This window comes from Symphalangus syndactylus, chromosome 6 (assembly GCF_028878055.3).
Source record: "Symphalangus syndactylus isolate Jambi chromosome 6, NHGRI_mSymSyn1-v2.1_pri, whole genome shotgun sequence".
NCBI lineage: Eukaryota > Metazoa > Chordata > Mammalia > Primates > Hylobatidae > Symphalangus > Symphalangus syndactylus.
In genome coordinates, this window is record NC_072428.2 from 112,404,519 (window position 1) to 112,426,401 (window position 21,883).

A 21,883-nucleotide genomic window follows, 5' to 3' on the forward strand; every position below is an offset into this window, starting at 1 on the left:
TGGTTTTTTAGAAAGCACTTATCAGCTTATACTTTGGCCTGCAGTGCATGAAATTATTAATTTCCCTGCAACCTCACCAACTGTAGTCTTTATCATTTGTTATAATCATTTTCAATTTTATATACTAAAAAGGGGATCTGTTTTAATATATTAATTTCTATGATGGAAAATGATGCTATCTTGCTGGTTATGTAGGGCCTTTATCATGTGCCATAAAAATAACTGCAGTTGATTAATTTAAAAACATTTAATTTTAAACTTACTTAAGAAGGTCCATAATATATCACCTATAAAATTTGTAAACAGATGGCCCAATGTCATTCACTTATTTACTCAATCAATATTTATGGACCACTTGGTCAGGTCATGGGACACAATGTCAGCACAACAGAAATGGTTTCTGCCCCAATACAGTTTATAGTAGGAAAATGCATACAAAATAAAAATTAGACAATAAGTACACAATTACATTTAAGAAGGGCAAAAGTATAAAGATGTGATCTAGTTTGGAGTGTCAGAGAAGGATACAGTTTGGAAATGATATTTAACCTGAAATGTGATGAATGAGCAGCAGTCATTTAGGTGAAATCTGAAGCAGAAGGCAGTTTGAGGAGAGGCCCAGGATGTTCGCCATAGAGATGTCCAAGTAATTTTTTAAACGCAAATTTTTTCATGTGACTTCTGCTTGCAGTATGGTGGACTAACTTGATACTCCCCAAATCCTTATTCACCACAAAACACCTAAATACTGCATAAGCCACAACAATCATATGTTAAATGTTGTCCAGCTCTTACAAGAAAGTAAAATAATTCTCCCAAGGGTGGGAGAACAAAACAAATGAACCTGATGAAAGCAGAGAAGGGGCAAATATGAACAACATGGCTGCCTTGGTGGTAAATATCAATACTGAGAAAGCTTTACAGCTGCGTCCAAGAGAATGGATCACTGAGCCATAGACCTAATTTGAATGAGCTGCTAAGCCTGAGACACCTGCATAAAAATGGGACCCTAGAATGGGTTATAGTATCAGTGAAAGGATAGTGCACTCCCTAACATCAAGGAAAAACAAGAACAAGTCCTCTTTAGAGGGAAGCATTCAGAGCCCAGGACTTACAAAAATTCCCACAGATTAATCTTAAGTATAAATGATTATTACAAAAAAATGCTAGTTGCATTAAAAAAAAATAAACAAGTGACCATGGCAAAAATGTCAGCAGAAACAATAGAAAATTCAGTTATTTGAAAGATAATATGAAATAATTATAAGAGATCTAAGGAAACAAAAAATGGAATCAAACCAAGAAAGGAAAAAGAGATATTCGGAAGTAATCAAGCAGAGCTCAAAAAGAATCAAAGAGAATAACAGAATTTCCAGGACTAAATAATTTGTTAATTGAAATTAATAAATCAGTAAGTGAGTGAAACAGTAGATGTCACAGCTGAAAACAGAACTGAAGAAGTAGAGTAAGGGTTGGCAAACTATGGCCCTTCATCTGCTTTTGTCAATATAATTTTGTTGGGACAAGTCACACTAATTCATTTATATATTGTCCATGACTGCTTCTGCACAGCAATGGCAGAGTTGTATAGTTGTAACAGAGACTACATGGTCAAAAACAGTTACAAGATTTTCTATAGTTACAAGGCCCAAAATAGTTGTCATGTTTACTGTAGAGCCCTTCACAATATTAGCCAACTCCTCAACTGGAAGACAGAATTGAAAACATTACACAGGATGCAGCTGGAAAAATACAAAGATAGAATACATTATTAGAGACATTAAAAGATATAGAAGATAAAATGCCTAGTACACGAGTAACTGGAGTTTCAGATGAGAAGAAAAAGATTGTAGAAGAGACAATATTTAAAGAGATAATGCTATTCTAGAACCTCTGACAAATATAAATCTTTATATTCCAATCAGGGTAAATAAAAAGAAATGCACACCTATACAATATCATGGCAGGTAGATCAGAAATTCATATATGTCCCAATCACAATAAATTAAAAGAGATCCATACAAAGAAACCTTATAGTGTACTTACAAAACACAAAAGAACAAACCAATCTTTTTTTTAAAAAAGCATCCAGAGGAAAAAGAGGAATCATCCTCAAAAGACTAACATTTGTACTGCCAAGAGCCTTTTTTGTTGTTTTGTTTTGTTTTTTAAGATGGAGTCTCGCTCTGTCACCAGGCTGGAGTGTAGTGGCGCCATCTCGGTTCACTGCAACCTCCGCCTCTCAGGTTCCAGCGATTCTCCTGCCTCAGCCTCCTGAGTAGCTGGGATGACAGGTGCGCGGCACCATGCCTGGCTAATTTTTGTATTTTTTAGTAGAGATGCGGTTTCAACATATTGGCCGGGCTGGTTTCAAACTGCTGACCTGGTGATCCACCCGCCTCGGCCTCCCAAAGTGCTGGGATTAAAGGTATGAGCCACCTCACCTGGCCTGCCAAGAGCCTTCTTAATGGCAACAAAGAAAATCTGAAGAAAATGAATATCTTCAAAGTTCTAAGAGAAAATAACGATCAAGCTAGCACTGAATACTTAGCAAAACTTTCTTAGAAAAATTAGGATGAAACAAAAGAAATTCCCAATAACAATTCACAGTGTATAGGAGTCCATTTATAGGAAAGCCCAAAGAACATTCTTCAGAAAAAAGGAAAATTGTTTCTAAATCTAAGCAAATACTGAGTACAAAATAATAAAAATAATATTAATTTACAAGCTTAGGGAAAAAAAGGATATAACTAAAATATCACATAATTTAAGCATGTAAGCCAGAAAGGGGATGACTGGAGGGTAATATTCTAAGGACTCTGAACTACCTAGGAGGAGAAATTTGCTGATTAGCATAAGACTTTAAAATTTCAGCAACATGCCTGGGAAATCTCAAATGTAATTGCTGGAAAATATAAACTGTTAAGAGAAAAAAAAGAATTAAAGAAAATAACTTCGATGAAACAAAAAGTAGACCAATAAAAAGGAAACAAAAAGTTTATAGAACATAAGCCAAAAAAAGAAAGCCTAAAATAAAATGGTAGAAATGGATTTACTTTTATTAATATGTGATTTACTTTTATCAATTACATGATAAAGGTAAATGGACCAAACTAATTAAGACAGAAATTGTCATACTGAAAAATTAAATCAAAATCTAGTTTGCTATTAAGTCTCAGGATACAAAATCAATGTGCAAAAATCATAAGCATTCTTATACACCAGTAACAGAAAAACAGAAAGCCAAATCATGAGTGAACTCCCATTCACAATTGCTTCAAAGAGAATAAAATACCTAGGAATCCAACTTACAAGGGACGTGAAAGACCTCTTCAGGGAGAACTACAAACCACTGCTCAATGAAATAAAAGAGGATACAAACAAATGGAAGAACATTCCATGCTCATGGGTAGGAAGAATCAATATCATGAAAATGGCCATAATGCCCAAGGTAATTTATAGATTCAATGCCATCCCCATCAAGCTACCAATGACTTTCTTCACAGAATTGGAAAAAACTAAAGTTCATATGGAACCAAAAAAAAGAGCCCGCATTGCCAAGACAATCCTGAGCCAAAACAACAAAGCTGGAGGCATCACGCTACCTGACTTCATACTATGCTACAAGGCTACAGTAACCAAAACAGCATGGTACTGCTACCAAAACAGAGATATAGACCAATGGAACAGAATAGAGCCCTCAGAAATAACACCACACATCTACAAGCATCTGATCTTTGACAAACCTGACAAAAGCAAGAAATGGGGAAAGGATTCCCTATTTAATACATGGTGCTGGGAAAACTGGCTAGCCATATATAGAAAGCTGAAACTGGATCCCTTCCTTACACCTTATGCAAAAATTAATTCAAGATGGATTAAAGATTTAAATGTTAGACCTAAAACCATAAAAACCCTAGAAGAAAACCTAGGCAATACCATTCAGGACATAGGCATGGGCAAGGACTTCATGTCTAAAACGCCAAAAGCAATGGCAACAAAAGCCAAAATTGACTAATGGATCTAATTAAACTAAAGAGCTTCTGCACAGCAAAAGAAACTACCCTCAGACTGAACAGGCAACCTACAAAATGGGAGAACATTTTTGCAATCTACTCATCTGACAAAAGGCTAATATCCAGATTCTACAATGAACTCCAACAAATTTACAAGAAAAAAATAAAAAACCCCATCAAAAAGTGGGTGAAGGATATGAACAGACACTTCTCAAAAGAAGACATTTATGCAGCCAAAAGACACATGAAAAAATGCTCATCATCACTGGCCATCAGAGAAATGCAAATCAAAATCACAATGAGATACCATCTCACACCAGTTAGAATGGCAGTCATTAAAAAGTCAGGAAACAACAGGTGCTGGAGAGGATGTGGAGAAATAGGAACACTTTTACACTGCTGGTGGGACTGTAAACTAGTTCAACCATTGTGGAAGTCAGTGTGGCGGTTCCTCAGGGATCTAGAACTAGAAATACCATTTGACCCAGCCATCCCATTACTGGGTATATACCCAGAGGATTATAAATCATGCTGCTATAAAGACACATGCACACGTATGTTTACTGTGGCACTATTCACAATAGCAAAGACTTGGAACCAAGCCAAATGTTCAACAATGTAGATTGAATTAAGAAAATGTGGCACATATACACCATGGAATACTATGCAGCCATACAAAAGGATATGTCCTTTGTAGGGACATGGATGAAGCTGGAAGCCATCATTCTCAGCAAACTATCACAAGGACAAAAAACCAAACACCGCATGTTCTCACTCATAGGTGGGAATTGAACAATGAGAACACATGGACACAGGAAAGGGAACATCACACACTGGGGCCTGTTGTGGGGTGGGGGGAGGGGGGAGGGGTAGCATTAGGAGATATAACTAATGTTAAATGACAAGTTAATGGGTGCAGCACACCAACATGGCACATGTATATATATGTAACAAACCTGCACGTTGTGCATATGTACCCTAAAACTTAAAGCATAATAGAAAAAAAAAGAAAAAAAAATCTAGTTTGCTACTTATAAAACACTAAAGTAAAAGAATATAGCAAGGCTAACCATGTGGACAAACATATATCAGACAAACAACTCATCAAAAGAAAGCTACATTAATAATCACCTACATATCATGCAAAAATCATTATTAGTTATGATGAACATCACCAAATGATGATAATAATGTCCATCTACCAGGAATATCTAACAATCTTAAGCTTGAATACAGGACAGCCTTGGGCCAGGCACAGTGGCTCATACCTGTCATCCCAGCAATTTGGGAGGTCAAGGAGGAAGATCACTTGAGCCCAGGAGTTTGAGACCAACCTGGGTGACAGAATGAGATCTTGTCCCAACAAAAAGCAACCCCCCAAAAACCAGCTTCAAAATATACAAAGAAAAAATTTACAGAAATAGAAAGCAAAAACCACCATGACAGTGGTAGATCACCACTCACTTTGGTCATAACCCCACAGATCAAACAGGCAACAATTAGTAAGACTTTAGAAGATCTTAACCACACAAATCCTGTTTGCACTGCCTAAAGAATACATACATTTTTTTCAAGTGACAGAAAACATTTATAATGTTTGACACATATTTGGCCACAAAGGAAATCTCAACAAGTGATAAAGAATTCGTATCATACAGATCACATTCTCTGAACACAAAGGAATTAGGTAAGAAATCAGTTCTCAAGAAAATAACCAAAAAGCTTCATATTCTTAGATTTTTTTTTTTTTTTTGAGATAGAGTCTCGCTCTGTTGCCCAGGCTGGAGTGTAGTGGCATGATCTCGGCTCACTGCAAGCTCCACCTCCCAGGTTCAAGCCATTCTCCTGCCTCAACCTCCCAAGATATTTTAAAATGTACTTATAAATAACCTTGTGTCAATAAATTATGAAAAGTTAAAATTACCTAGAATGAATTTTAATTAAATAGTACATAAGACATTTCTATATGTACTAAAAACAGAATTTAGTGGGGGAAGTTACAGCCCTAAACTCTTAGAAAAGAAGAAAAGCTGACAAGTAGTGAGTTACACATCTAACACAAGAAGTTAGGAAAGATGACATAACCTCACTAAGGAGGGTGGGAGGAAAAGTTGCATTCCTATTGATCTTTGGAAAACAGTCTTTTGACTGGAAACTGAAAGGCTCTGTAGACAAGTACTATAGCCTAGTTGGTGAATTCCAAAATTGCTTTGCATGAAGTTCAGGGGTTGAACAATTTTGTAAATGGATGGTGGAAGTAAGATTTCTCACTGTTGAAAAGATAAGTTAAAGATAAGGAAGAAAAGCATGCTGAAATGAATGTTGATGTCCTAGATTCCAGTTGGAGACGTCAGTATGAACTCATGGTTTAGTTTACATCATATATCACCTAGCTTTGTCCAACTGAGAGGGCCTGGAAACTATGATTTTTCCAGCAGAAATAAACACACATGTCACCTAGATCTTGGTTTCTAAATACCATTCTCTTAAAAACAAACAAATGAACAACAACAACAATAACAAAACCGGAGCTCCTTGGAGAACTGATTAATTCTTGGGCTAGAGTAGGGAAAATAAAAGATGAGCTTGCAGCATGTCAGATTGCCAGAAACTAAGAAAGTGCTCAAAAACCAAACGAGTGGGGCATATCAAAGGGAGCCAGTATAAAAGAGCTTTCAATAGCTACAGCAGGAACAATCTGAGCAACAAAGTAATTTAGATATTATTCGATTGTAACCCAAGATATAAAGCAACTGCACATCAATCTATACAGACATAAACAAATGGTTAAATAAATAAATTGCAAAGAAGAGACATATATTCCTTACAGAAGAATTCTGAATAACATATGCAGATAGTTCTCCTTCTAGGAGTTGGGGTTTATTTCCTGTCTCCTCTTCAGTGTTTATTGGACTTAGCTATTTTCTTCAAAATAGAGTATAAAAAAATAAAAATGACATCTTTACAGTAGAGAAATGTGACAAATACTACCAGGATGTCACGTGGATATTATGTACTCCCTGATAGAATGTGATGAGAAGGGTATTTCATCTCTTTACAAAAACTCATAATCTCAGGCTAATCATGAAAATGTCAGACAAACCCAAATTGAGGGACATTTGATAAAACACTTGACTAGTACTCCTCAAAACTGTCAAGGTCACGAAAAACAAACAAAAAAAACCCTAAAAAACTTTTACAATCATGACAATTAAGTGCAACTCGGTATCCTGAATTGAATCTTGGAGCAGAAAAAAGGACATTAATTTAAAAAACTGGTGAAACCTGAATAAGGACTGGTGTTCAGTTAATACTAGTGTGCCAATGTTGATTTATTAGTTTTGACAAATGTATGACAATAACATTAAGGGAAACGGAAATATGAAAACTATGCACTCTTTTAGTAACTTTTCTGTAATCTAAAATTATTGTAAAATAAAAAGTATACCTAAAAAAGAAACAATAGAGTTCAACAAAGCCAAAAGTTGCTCCTTTGAAAAGACCAATAAACTTGATGGATTAAGAGAAAAAAAGAGAGAGAAAAAATGAACAGTATTAGAATGAGGAAGAGAAGAATTGTAGATCGAGCAAAAATACAAAGAAAACAACTTGAGTAACTTAATATCAACACATTTAATAACTTAAATGAAATCTGCCATTTCCCAGAAAATCATAACTTGCCCAAACTGACTCAAGAATAAATAGAAAGCCTAAGAATTTTTGTAGCTACAACATAAACTACAACAGTTAAAAATCTTTCCACAAATAAATCCCCAAGCCAAGACGGTTTAAAACAGGGGTCCCCAACACCCGGGCTGTGGGCTGGTACCAATCCATGGCCTGTTTGGAACTGGGCCACACAGCAGGAGGTGAGCGGCAGGCAAGCGAGTACTGCCTGACTTCCACCTCCTGCCACATCAGTGTCGGCATTAGATTCTCGCGGGAACCTGAACCCTATCGTGAACTGTGCATACAAGTTATGTGCTGCTTATGAGAATCTAAGTAATGCCTGATGATCTGAGGTGGAACAGTTTCATCCCAAAACCATCCCCCATCCTACCGCTCCACCCCATCCGTGGAAAAATTGTCTTCTATGAAACCGGTCGCTGGTGCCAAAAAGGTTGAGGACCACTGGTTTAAAAGATGAGATACTGCTAAACTACAAAAAGCCATTCAAGTCTTATACAGAGTAAGTGGGAAAGCTCCCCAGTTCATTTTACGTGGCTACAATAACCTAGACACCCAATCCTGATAAAACTAGTGTGAGAAAGTAAAATAACAAGCCAATTTTGTACATCAACATAGATCTACAAATATCAAACTGGAATGGCAATGTTAGTGGTAAATAACACCTATGTACATATAGAGCTTTCTTTGATTGTTTCTACATACAGCATTACATACTGTTTTTGAAAAACTTACCTTGTGTTAAAAATGATAAGAAGATCCAACTCAAGATGCAAAAACTTTGTCCCATACCTAACTATTGACGAGAAGAAGGCTCTAAAGGTATGAAGTTTAAGAAAAGCTATGTCAAGGTGTAACCCTTGTTTCTGTTCATGGTTAACGTGATATAGTCTAACATATACTAAAAAATTTCCTTTGCCTTGTCTCTTCCTCAGACCTTCAGTAGGCTGTTTAATATCTCACAAAGATCCAGGAGTTGTGCAGTTTGAATGGAAGGTGTGGAAGGAAGACAGAGGAAATTAATTAGGTGATCTTAGCAACTATTTCCCAAATTGCAGTCTGTCTACACACTTATCCTGGATGACGGGGTTCTAGGCTCCTGCTTTTCGCTGTCTTTGCCACTCCCCTCTGGGGCCCACAGTGTTTTCCAGCAACATGGGGGTGGTAGGCAGAGAGGTCCCAGAACTTCAGCACAGCTTTTCCCCATGACCACGGATAGGAGATGAGGTGAGGCACTGACTCAGTGCTCTTCCAGTCTCATCCTCCTGATTGAAACCTGTTTATGGTATGTTGTCATAACAAAATTCACCTGAGTACTGCAGTGTTTCACAGAACAATCCCCAAAAGCTCATTCAACTAATACACTGCATAAAAAAATTACTACATGCTATTTAAGCAATATTTCATCGTTTACAAAGTACTTATAGAATTTTATTTGACCTATTTAGGAACCATATTGAGTAGGAAGCATTCATGTTATTACTCACAAGGTACACATGGAGAAACTGAGGCTCAGATAGATTAAAACCATTTGCTCAAAGTTGAGTAGTTCATCAGTAGAAGAGCCACAACAGGAACACAGATGTTCTGATTCCTCACTCAGAGATATTTCCAACACACCAAGTCTTTCCCTTCCCCTTTTCTTTTTCTCTGGTTTTGTCTGTTTTGTTTTGAAAGGCACAATTATCTTGCTTCAGTATTGAACTTGAGGTTGGGTGAGTATAGATATTGCTAGGAAAGTCTGCTTAAGGTAGATTTAGGGTTGTTCTACAGTTTTTGATAAAATAAAAAAAATTCTCCAGTAATATTTGAAATATACTCCCCAATACCCATCCCTTCTGCCTTTGCACATTTAGCACATGGCATAAAACCTGTCAGATCAGGTACATTACCTAAGGATAACCTTGCTTATGACCTTTCATCTGGTTGCTCACCTGCCCCAAAAGTGAGTCTCTCATTTATAACGTGTGTGTCATTTATACTTAATTTCTATATAGTCACATATCTAAGACTCGAATTAAGTGAACACTTTTGATGATCCTATGTGATGCAATTATCTACGTTTTTTTCTCAAAAAATGCACACTGTCTCTAAAATTACAGATTGGAAGTTTGAGGCATAATTTCTGAAGTGACAGTCAAGGGGAAGTGTTAGCACCTGTGAAGACAGAGGTATTATGATATGATGATTTGACTGATGCCCATTAAGGTTACTTAACAACTTTGTGATATAATCTGGAATCCATAGAAAATGGAGATTATTTTACATATAAAACTACAGTCATGTTGTACTCTTGTGCCCTGTACTTGAAAGCAAGGACATCTGAGCTGGCCTTTGTCAGGCATGCAGCAGCTCTAAGACGGCCCTACAAAACTGTAGAGGAGTCAGTGAATACACTGTATGCCTTACATTAAACTGGGACATAAAAGCCATTTTGTGTTGCTGCTTCAGTTTCTCCACCCTCAGCCTGACTTACAAAACCAAGATGTATAACCACACATATCAACCTAGAACTTTGCCCTATGAAGCATTGTCTCTGAAAGCCTCTTTTCTCCTTCCTGTCGGTCCTCAGCGGCACTATGGCTGAATGAGTGGTTGTGTTATTCAGAGATGTGTGTGGCTATCATCCTGCATGAGTGGGTCTGTTTCTGTCCTTGACTCACTTTTTCTTTCTTCCTTTATTTTTCTCTCTCTTCCTCAGTCTTAGTACCAGCCAGATCTTTTCTGTTTAACTCTATTCTTTTATTTCTGAGACACTCAGAGTGCTATTCAGAGATGTATCTGTACAGAAAGAACACACCTAGAGAGCTCAACACTGTGCAATAGGATGTGCTCCCTGAAAAATTTCAAATCCAGACAGCACTGTTGTCCTTCACTTCAGTCAATAACAAAAGGAAATCTTTTCTCCTTTTGAATTTATGACAGAGGTTGTTCAGGTAATGAGCAAAACGACTCTCTGAATATGTGTCTTGACAGATGTAAAAATGATCATAAAATAAGACTACAGCAAACACTGTAGAAAAATCAGACTTGACATTGACAGTATTTTTAAACAAAAGTCTGTATAAATATCAGATGTCACAGACATAAGAGAAGCACATTCTCACAAGGGGAGGTTGCCAAAACCTGAATATTCCATTAACAAAGAAATTAGGAATATAATAACATACACATTGAAATATTTCTACTTAGCATGAGGTACAGTCCTAACTACATATTTTTTACTTTTTTCTTCATCTCACAATTTACATCCTCTTGGGTTAAATGGCAAAGGAAAATATATTAGAATAGTAAGAGTAATCAATACTGATAGTATTTTATAATTATGTAGTACCTTCACATTAGTATTTGCCCCTTTTATGTATGATAACTCAGTTTCAGAAAGGTTAAGTGATTTGTTGAACATGGGTCAGTTTGCAAATTTCAGAGCCGGGATTCAAGTGAAGATCTTTTGCCTCTTTCTGGTCTTTCACTGTGGCAGCATAGTATTTCTGAATGACATCTGTTGGACTGTAAACGTCACAGGAAACGTCATAACTTTCAGCTTATCTTGGATTATTTCTATTCTAAATTGAGGCTCAAATTTTCCTCAACTCTATATTTCTTCCTTTCTTCTTCTTAAGCTATATGACACCTCAATGCTGAATCAGAGACTGATTCAAATTTCGATTCTAAAACACTACCAGAGATACCTGAATGTGTACACAGTTTAAACTTTGGGAAAGTGGATTTCATGTGCAATATTAAAGATAATATATGCATGAACATATAAACATACCTTGAATTACACATTACAGAGTATCATTATAAAGAAAACAATAGTTTTACAGAATAAAAGTAACTATGGCAACCAGGAGAGTCAAATCAGGCTGCCTCCCAGGCAGCAGCAGTAGCTCCTTGTTGCCTCAGTAACTTTCCATTACAATGTGTCTCAAACACATATATTTTGGGGGCACATTAGCTGAATTTCCCACTTTAGGTTCCCAATTTAATTTTACCTTTCTGTGTGGATGAATAAAATATTCTGATTATACAATTTGCTTTGGGTTTGTCTGTTTCACTGAAACCTTCTCATCCTCTTGCATTTTAGAGGTCTGCCTAGTTCTGGAATGTCTATTTTTTGATATCCCCTAGTCAGAAGGAATTGAGACAGAGTCAGGAGACAAGAGACAGTTTTAGTAAAACAGCTCCTATCAACAGTTAGCCACCCTGACTGACCCCTGTACCCCCACATTTTCTAAGTGCAGAGGGTTGAGTGTGAGACAGTGGGAAAAAAAACTACTAAAATCAGCAACATCCTCCTAATTTCAAATCAAGGCCGGGCTCCAAAATAAAGTGAAAACCTGAATAGACTGTGAGACAAGGATCAATCTTATTTTATCGTAGGCTGAGAAATGGCAGCACTGGGGACTTCAACAGATATTTATTGTGTACCTACAAAATGCAATACACTGTTTTAGGTACGTGGAGGATAATAGGCGAATGAGAACTGATTTTTGCCTTTAAAATATGATCTAGTGGAACAGAGGCAGGTGTGTGTCTGTGTGTGTGTGTGCACGTACACACATCTAGCATGTAAGTATATATGACAAAGGTAATGAGATAAGTACAGATAAAAAGTTCTTAATGTCTGAATGAGTTAATTGAAGTCTTCTAAGATGGGTTTTGTGATATTTGACTTTTTAAAACTGGAAAAAAGAAAAACATGGAGAATAGACAGATTTTTTGTGGTAAAATTTTGTGGAGATAAGAATGGGTAGATGGAAGAGGATGGTAATGGGAAAATGTTGATGCTATCACTTGGAATCTATTTTTAATTTAATAATCAAAAATCACTTAAGCTTTTTGAAAAAGAGTGTGGTAAAAGTTATTCTATAATTTTTTTTGACTGATTGGTAGAATACTATAGAAAGAAAAAGGTAGTAGAGAGGTAAATTCAGATACATAGGCCAGAAAAAAATGAAGGCCAGAATTAGGATAAACAATAGAAATGTAAAAAAGAGAATGTTAAGGGGCACTATGGGAAGAGAATATTGATGTTCACAAATTGGGGATAGGAGGGAAAAGAAAAAGATGAATAAAAAGTTAATCGGCCATTAATGGAAGAGACATTAACACAAATAAGAAGTCATTCATTCATTCATCAAATATGTATTGAGCAAGATTAAGAGAAGGGGAGTGATATGGACAGATTTTTATTTTTATTTTTTTGATTCTTCTTATTATTTTTTAAGACAGAGCCTGTTCTGTTACCTAGGCTGGAGTGCAGTGGCATGATCTTGGCTGACTGCAACCTCTGCCTCCCGGATTCAAGCGATTTTTTACCTCAGCCTCCTGAGTAGCTGGGATTACAGACATGCACCACCACGCCCAGCTAATTTTTATATTTTTTAATAGAGATGGGGTTTCACTCAGTTGGCCAGGCTGGTCTCGAACTCCTGGCCTCAGGTGATCCACCCTCCTCGGCCTCTCAAAGTGCTAAGATTACAGGTGTAAGCCACCACACGTGGCATGATATGGACAGATTTTTAAGCCCAGAGATAGATAGCTGTGGAGGCCAACATTAGGGAATTTTTTTGGCATCTTGGTAAAACAAGAGTACTTGTTCCTAAAGTGTGGATTAGGGAAGCGGCTGAGAAGAGACTCTACATAAACCCCATTTTTTATCTTGTTTTATCAGTGAAAATTAATTCCACAGAGGAAAAGCAATGATCATTAGTTACACACAGACCTATCAACACATCCTACCCAGGCACATGTATGCATTACAATCGGAATCATAGGGATACTTAAGGCTGTTCAGACCTACTACTAGGTGGTATATAAGAATTAAAAGGCAGTTTCTAATCTCGTATTTTTTCTCTCTCTCTCTTTCGAGTGGCTTTACCAGCAAAAAGAAACATAAAGTATAGCCCACCTAAATCAACAGCATATTGATGCACACTTTTTTCTCTGTCGTTTTTTTTTCCTCGTAAGAAGTGTTTGCTATTTAAAATCTGTTACTAGGTGATAATGGCAAAGCACATTTTTCTCTCCTTTCCATAGTCAACCCCATACATTTCACTTTGTATTTGCAAGTAAAAATACCTGTTGCCGTGCACATGAGAGGCACAGAATGCAAAGCTGTAATGGAGCAGGGTAGGGTCAATGACAGCACCATTTTCTGAATGTTCCATCAGTTCTGCAAGGTAGCAGAGATGTCTGTGACAGCCTCTCACACCATAACGGGCACAGTACTCATCTAACACAAAGACTTGGCCAGGGCTAAACCATCCCTGCAAAATAAAAAAAGAATAGATATACATGTTTTTTCTTTCTATACTATGATTTGCTTTCCTGAACACACTTTTAGGCCTTATAAGCAGAAGCTGCATGAAATATCTTGACATTTATTTTATTAGTGGTATGTTTCATGAAGAGCTAATGTCATCAATTTTGAAACTGATTTGGGACACTGGCAACCTAATGCTATTCTCTTTTTACTGTCACAGCAAGGCATGGGTAACTTGTGCTTCTCCACTGTCATTCAAAATTAGTCAAATTTATTCATAGGATCTAAATTATCACACACAAAGAGTGTTACTCCAAAAATCTCAGTCTCTTTACGAATCAATTAAAAAAAGAAAGATGACATTATAGATGAAATTTCCTGCTCAGGAAAAGTTTTATAAAGTGAACTAAAAGAAAATGTCATTAAGTTTAGCAGCGGTATACATGTACTATTTGGGAACTTAAATATCTGGGATATTTTTCTCATTCTGTTTGTCTTCCTATGAACAATATAACAGAGTTAATGCTTTATATTAGCAGTTTCTGTTCCTCCTGAAATGAGATGTTAGAATGTATGTGTGTGCATGCATGCCACCTGAACACAGCAGGCAGTTTATGTGGCTAAACCTGGAAGACAGGGTCAGGTGGAGCTGGCTTATAAAATATCTTGATGAATTATATGGATTTATAAGATAGTAAAAGAAAAGAAGGGAGTATAGAGAGTTTTAAAAGGGGGCAGGGTAATCATGTAAGAGAAATAAAAGAATAATGAGAAAAAGGTGAGAAGGCAATAAAGGAAAGAAGGAAGAAAAGAAAAGGAGTAAGAGAAGAACCATCAGGTGTGGTATTTATATGGTTTCCATGCTGCAGATAAATAAGCTAAAGCTCAGGGATGTTAAGTGAATCGTCCAAGACCACATTGCAAATCAGTTGTTGAGCCATGATTTATATTCACAGTCATCTGCCTCCAAAACACTTTCTAAGCAAATCAACTCACTCCCCTCTAGGTGCAGTGGAAGACCTTGTAGCATTCTCCTCAGACTCCATATTACACTGGGGGTCATCAACAAAATCAAAACAGCTTTTGATAATTGAATAATGTCTTTGAGTGGAATCCAAGAGGACACTATCCCTTATTGATGTTCACTCTATGTGTTTGTCCATGAAAAGATAGAATAGGATTTTGAGATGATATGTTTTACTCTCCACGTGATTGTAAAGTTTGAGTTGGATCAGGTTTAAATTATACTTAATAAACAATCTATAAATGAATTAATGAACTGTTAGTGTCAGCGTGGCAATAAGTTGTTTCACTTCTTCCTCTCTGAAGTATCTCCAATGGTGGAGGGGGGCATTTTGTCTGAAATCTTAAACAGAATGTAACTTTATTGCATGAAGTTTCAGGTTGAGCATCCCAAACCCAAAAGTCCCAGACCTGGAAAGCTCCAAACTCCAAAATATTTGAGCATCTGCATGATGCTTTTAAATCAAGTTTAGCCCAAAGCTGCCTCCTTACATATTTTAAGTTCAGCCTAAAGGTTTCTCTATACATCGTGAATTATAAACTAAATGAAATTGTAAATACACTGTAGTCTACTATTGTGCCAATAACTGAGTTTTGGCCGATCAAAGGTGGCCAACTGTTCAAACTGTGTTCAAATAAGGCAAATGCTGAGCTGTAACCAATCTGGCTGTTTCTGTACCTTACTTCTGTTTTCTGGACGTCACTTTCCTTTTTTCTGTCTATAAAGCTTTTTCCACCACGTGGCTGTGCCGGAGTCTCCAAGCCTACTCTGGCTTGGGAGGCTGCCTGATTCATGAATTCTTCTTTGCCCAGTTAAACTCTGTTAAACTTAATTAGGCTAAGGTTTTTCTTTTAACAAAGCTCAAAGGAAATTGATTTTGGATTTTTGGATTAAGGATGCTCACCTTGTACATATAATGCAAATATTCCAAAATCTGAAGAAAATTCAATATTTGAAACACTTCTGGTCCCAAGCATTTTGGATAAGGGATATTCAACCTGTACTATGTTCAGTGTCCAAGAGATTAAAATGTGATAGAAATAGGCATTTTCTGGCTGCAAAAATTTCAGATGAATTGCTATTGACAATGTAAATCCTTGGAAAAACACATAATTTTTAGGTTATAAAGTTTAGTCCCCATATTCTGAGGTGTCAAACATTCCTTTTAAATAAATTATACTTCATATCCCAAATTTTGGCTACAATTTCAACACATACCAGGAAACAGTTTACTCAATTTAATTCACTCTTTTCCTTTTGTCAAGGAATTCAAGTTATACTTTGGATGGCTAGATGAAATTAAAACTTTCCTTTGTTATGTATAGCTCCTGTCATATTGTTAATTCCACTCTTTCTTTCCCCTGCCACTTAGGTTGTCCTTCTAAGAACAAAAGAGAGAAATGTGAGGTGTCAACATCTGGGGAACAGAACTTCAACCTTAAAATCTCTGTACGTCCTATAACAGAGGTTTTAAAAAATCTTTATTTAAAGCCTTCTATTTTCACTGAGCCTTCCTTAAAGGGACTGATAAACCACAGTTTAGCATCTATTTGAGTCTATTCTCCTGTCTATTGAGTGGCACAGCAGTGGTCTTCAAGTGTATAATTTTCAAATTGGGAAGCAATCGATTGGAATCCTTTATCCCTCACTCCAACTACCATTATTAAATGAGTCAGGAATAAAATGCTGGTTTATAACAAGTATTTCTCACTTTCTAAAATCTTTTATTCCAACTTATAGGGGACTAGATAGATAGACTTGTACTCACCAAGCAAGAATAGGAATCATTCAGTCTGTGATCCAAAGTCTGCCTCTGGAGTATTCTAAAAAGGAAGGCATGATCAAGCTTGCAGGGGTTTGCAGAAATAAACTCATCCATGCCATGTTTCTGAAAACGATCTGCATCTGTAAATTCAGGAAAGCATGTACAGTATATTTACTTTTCAGGCTTAATGATGGACAGATACAGGTTGTGAAGAACACAAAATGCATGACTCAAACAGAAGAGTACCTTTTATCACATGAAATATGATGCCAAGAGTTCAGCATATTAACATAAATTGCAAACTTTATGAAGCCTAAGTAAAAATGACAGCAAAAAATCCATAAATCATTTAGAATGCAGTAATTCCATTTCCATTCAAAGCCATTTCTAATATCCATCAGAGGAATAATCTTATTTTACAACTCTGAGAAAAGTTGTATTTTAAATCTCCATTTACTGATGGAATTGACTAGAAAAGAACCAAGATCTATTCATAAAAAACAGCAATGATGCCCAGGAGTCTGCTTTCCAAATGGCAAACTAGGGCAGAATTGAACACACATGCTTCAGCTGGATCACTTCCAGTCTTCTTTTTGTATGGAGCTTTTAATGGGACCATCCCTAATGTAAAAATGGCAATGAGCGCTCTCAAGCTTCAAGTTTAAGAGACAAGAAAAAGGGAGCATCATGTTTGCGCAAATATGCAGACAAAGCATAACGTCCCAAATGGCACTTCAATCAAAGGCCCAAATTTATTGTTCTTTCCAGATTGCATCTTTCAACGCCTGTAGACCCTGCGGGTTTATCAAAAGGCAAGCTTTTATGATTGCTTTCATTAATGGTATGTTTTGTCAAAGTCTTCAATGTGAGTTATCTACTAAGTATAGAGAGAAAAAGCCACACACTACCCCAAAGGAGTGCTGGGGTGTTATTACATTAGCTCTGTTAGAAACACAGCACATACTGAGCAAGCAATCAGTTATCAAGATAAAAGTGGACTCTTCTCACAATGGTAAAACTGAAGCTCCATTGTTCCTTAAAATTCACAGATAGATCTCTCTCTGGTCATCATAAGAAAAGCAGAGTCCTAAACGTAAGCTAAGTGTAGTTTGTAAAACCTATATAGTACAATCTTACAATTGTAAAGGAAAAGAGACAGAAGTTTATTGATTAAACCCAATTATAGAGTCAGACTCATAATAAAACTCAATATTGATCTGTGGACATGATGCTAACATAATCAGTCACATTTAGATATTTAGCCCAGATCATATTGATCCATGTCAAGTTCAACTTTCAGCCATATTTGTAGATGGAAGTACTATATAATTCAAGCTGAAGGGTCTTCAGAATCAAACTAAAAAATGATACACAAACTAATGTACAACTCACATCAATGACAGATAGGAAAAGGTGAATATAGCAAGTAATCAATGAATGGCAGCTTATTGATGTGTAGGGTATAAGGTTATAATCTGTGGAGAAAGTATCATACTTATACCTTTACATTTAATAATTACCTGAATGATTAAATACATTACATGTGATAAATTAACTGGATGAACACAAAACAGCTTTTCCTGAACTAATATACAATTGAACTTTTGTATTTTATTCTTCTGAGTCTTTTAATATAAAGTTAAATATATGATAATATAGTGTGAAATAATATCAGATGAATAGGAGGCAGAATATTAAAACTGCAAATCACACATTTTATAAAATTGGAAGATTTTGTATTTTAAAAAATGTATCTTAGAATATTCATTTTTCCATTCATCTCAGCAAAAAATTCTTTTAGTATCATTTTTATAAAACTAAATTACTAGTTTTATAAAACATCTGCTAAATTTTATACCTTATTTCTTTCACCAGAGAAGGTTACAACAGGAGTTAAAAATAATGCCCATTAATGGTTAATCTGTTGAGAACAGGATAGTGATAAATTTCACAGGAAAAAGACCTTTTTCCTGTGAAAAAAGTAAAAAAAATATTTCTTTTATTATAAAGATTTGTAGCAGCAACTAAAAAATGGGCATACAATCTTTAAACAAAAAATGTGTTTCTGAAAAAAGATCTATAGTTCATTTCTATAATTAAATCATATTTTTGTAAATTTATAAAGTACTTTTCTCAGGAAATACAATTCCAAACCATATACTGCTAAGGTAACAAGTCTTTCCAAATGACACACATGAATGGAAAATTACTTTTCAAACAATTACCATTGGTGATAAAAATGATATTAATGATAGCATTTTGAGTCCCAAATACAGACTCTACTCGGAAAAAACAGACAGGCAAACAAACCCACTAAAATTTTTATTTAAGAAAATCAACAACCTTCAATTTCTCCAGGGCTGTAATTTTATGAAAGTGAAATGTGTTCTTAGGAATCATTCTATTTTTAAAACACAGGCTGTGAAGACCAAACATTTTTACTTCTTTCTTTCTACATCAGATCAGCACCATTCAGAACATTTCATGCAAAACTACATTACCGTGTGGCAGTATAGTCTTAGTTTCCATGAATTTATGGAAGAAATAAATAAAAAAGTAACAGTCTTGACCTCCCTGAATGAAATGGGGTGGCGGGGCTGGGGGAGAGGGAGAGGGAGAGGGAGAGGGGGAGAGAGAGAGAGAGAGAGAGAGAGAGAGAGAGAGAGAGAGAGGGGTAGGTAGATAGGCTGTGTTTCAATAAAACTTCATTTTCAAGAACAGGCATTCAGTTTCAGTTTGCTGGCCCTCTGGCCCTTGTTTTAAACAAAATAATAGCAATGTATACAAGTGTTTATAACATTTCTGAAAACTGACGGGCACGATGGCTCACGCCTGTAATCCCAACACTTTGGGAGGCCGAGGTGGTTGAATTACCTAGGGCCAGGAGTTCGAGGCCAGCCTGACCAACATGGTGAAACCCTGTCTCTTACTAAAAAACACAAAAAATTAGCTGGACATAGTGGCAGGTGCCTGTAATCCCAGCTACTTGGGAGGCCGAGGCAGGAGAATCGCTTGAACCTGGGAGGCAAAGGTTGCAGTAAGCTGAGATTGTGCCACTGCACTCCAGCCTGGGCTACAGAGTGAGACTCCATTCCCATCCCACCCGTCACCCACAACCCCACCAAAAAACAAACAAACAAAAATAAACACACAAAAAAACTGTAAAGTGAAATGTAAGGCAACAATAGCATCAAAGCTAGGAGGAGTGAAACAGATGTAATACGGCTGAAATGCTTTTTTAGTAATAAAATTGTGTGTATGTATATTTAAGCTTTACAACATGATGTTAAGGGATACATATAGATAGTAAAATGGTTACAATACAGAAGCAAATTAACAAATCTGTCATCTCACGTAGCTGCTTTTTTGTGACAGGGCAGCTAAAATCTACTTACTTAACAAAAATCACTAACAGTACAATCGTATGGATTCTAGTTGTCATGTTGTACATTAGATCTCTAGACTTGTTCATCCTACACAACTGCTAATTTGTATCCTTTGACCTACATCTCTCCATTTCCTCCCTGCCGTCTTTCACTTTAAAGTTATCTCATGAACTAACGTAAAATAGAAAACCAGATATCATGAAGATATTATCTAGTTTCTTATTTTTATAAAGATATATTTTCACATAGCTTTCTACAGGTATAACATACCCGTATGTTACTCTAGAGGGACACAGTCATCATCTCTATCAAATGCAAAACATGCTTTTTAGTCAATTACCAAATCCAAGGCTTTAAAATTGGGTTATACTGGATTATCTTCAATTAATGTTACTATAACACAACATTATGGTGACTAGTTTTAAACAGAAAATCATTCATGGTGTTACTCAGATTTCTCTGATAATGGAAAATTTCAGTTCAATCTGTCTTCTGAAACAATATGACAAATATCAAAACAAACCAACAAGCTATGAGCTTAAGCATTATACTGCAAAACTGTCATAAATTGTGATGATTAACCTATGGACTAACTACAGATGTGGGACTTGGTAATTGAGGATACTGGTGGAGTTTCTATGGCAACAGTTGGATATATGCTCGAGCGTCTTTAGGCGGTACTGTCACCAGGTGTGATAACAGTAGATGGAATGAAACCCAAATTGAGAAAGATTATTATTAGCTATAGATTTAAGAAGTTATAGAGGCTTTATGTAAGTCAAACCTAAAAATTAATTTTTTTCATTAGGATAATAGCTGTTGGAAGTTAAGAGGAAAGAATAAGTAGGCTGACGGTATCAACTTAAATAGGTAATACAGACTTGAAAATAGGTGGCATAGAAAATGATGTGAGGACTATCAGTGAGGAGCTTTTTGGTGGGCACTGACCACCACCTGCCCCTTAAGTGCTCAAGAATTCAAATCCCAGGAAAGGCATCTAAGTCAGAGAGAATGTGAGATTGAAAACAAAATTGAAATACTTCTTTTTTGCTATTGTGAATAGTGCTGCGATAAACATACATGTGCATGTGTCTTTATAGCAGCATGTGCACATGTACCCTAGAACTTAAAGTATAATAAAAAATATATATATATATTAAAAAATACTTTTTTCTTTGCAACAAATTCTCATGGTACTGCATTTGTTGCTGCCCCTAGTATTGTGAGAAATCACGGATGTAAAAGGAAAAGGGAAAGAAAAAGGTAAAGGGGCACTCTGGATGAGAAAAGGAGGCCATTTTTTACATTCTGAGGTCACTCTGGTGTCTAGGAGTGGGACTCTAGTATCAAAAGGACTAAAAAGGTGCTTTCAGCCAAGACTGCTCTCTGCAAAACACTGAGCTGAACTAAGAAGCAAATGACCCTTTTGAAATATAATACGATTTACTGTCCTACATTTAAAACTGGCCTATGTTTAGGAGTTCACCTGTAGCTGCATTTACCACTACTCACATCTGATTATACGCTTCTTATAATTCAAAACTCCCATACAGCTTGAAAATTTACAGGTAGTTAAAAGTGGCACAGCAAAGTAGGTGCCACTTCTCTTTTTATACCATCCATGTAGGCTTTAATAGGAAGAGTTTAATATTTTAAAATTTTACCTAGATCAGCCTGAATAGTATGTCCACGTTTTATGTATACATACTTTCTGCTGAAAAGCAAAAGAGTTTG

At 36.2% G+C, this 21,883-nt stretch overlaps 1 protein-coding gene across 20 annotated transcripts in view; it reads right to left on the bottom strand.

Moving 5' to 3' along the window:
• CADPS2 (calcium dependent secretion activator 2) overlaps positions 1–21,883 on the bottom strand; it is a 565,017-nt gene that overhangs the window by 142,320 nt on the left and 400,814 nt on the right. For 19 of the 20 annotated variants that reach the window (XM_055283833.2, XM_055283832.2, XM_055283827.2 and 16 more), the window contains 2 exons: positions 16,767–16,903; positions 13,791–13,978 (listed from right to left, as the gene is read on the bottom strand). In XM_055283833.2, the coding sequence (XP_055139808.1) occupies positions 13,791–13,978; positions 16,767–16,903 (325 nt within the window). Of the gene's footprint in view, positions 1–13,790; positions 13,980–16,766; positions 16,904–21,883 lie in introns of all 20 variants that reach the window. The other variant, XM_055283837.2, reaches the window with a different exon arrangement.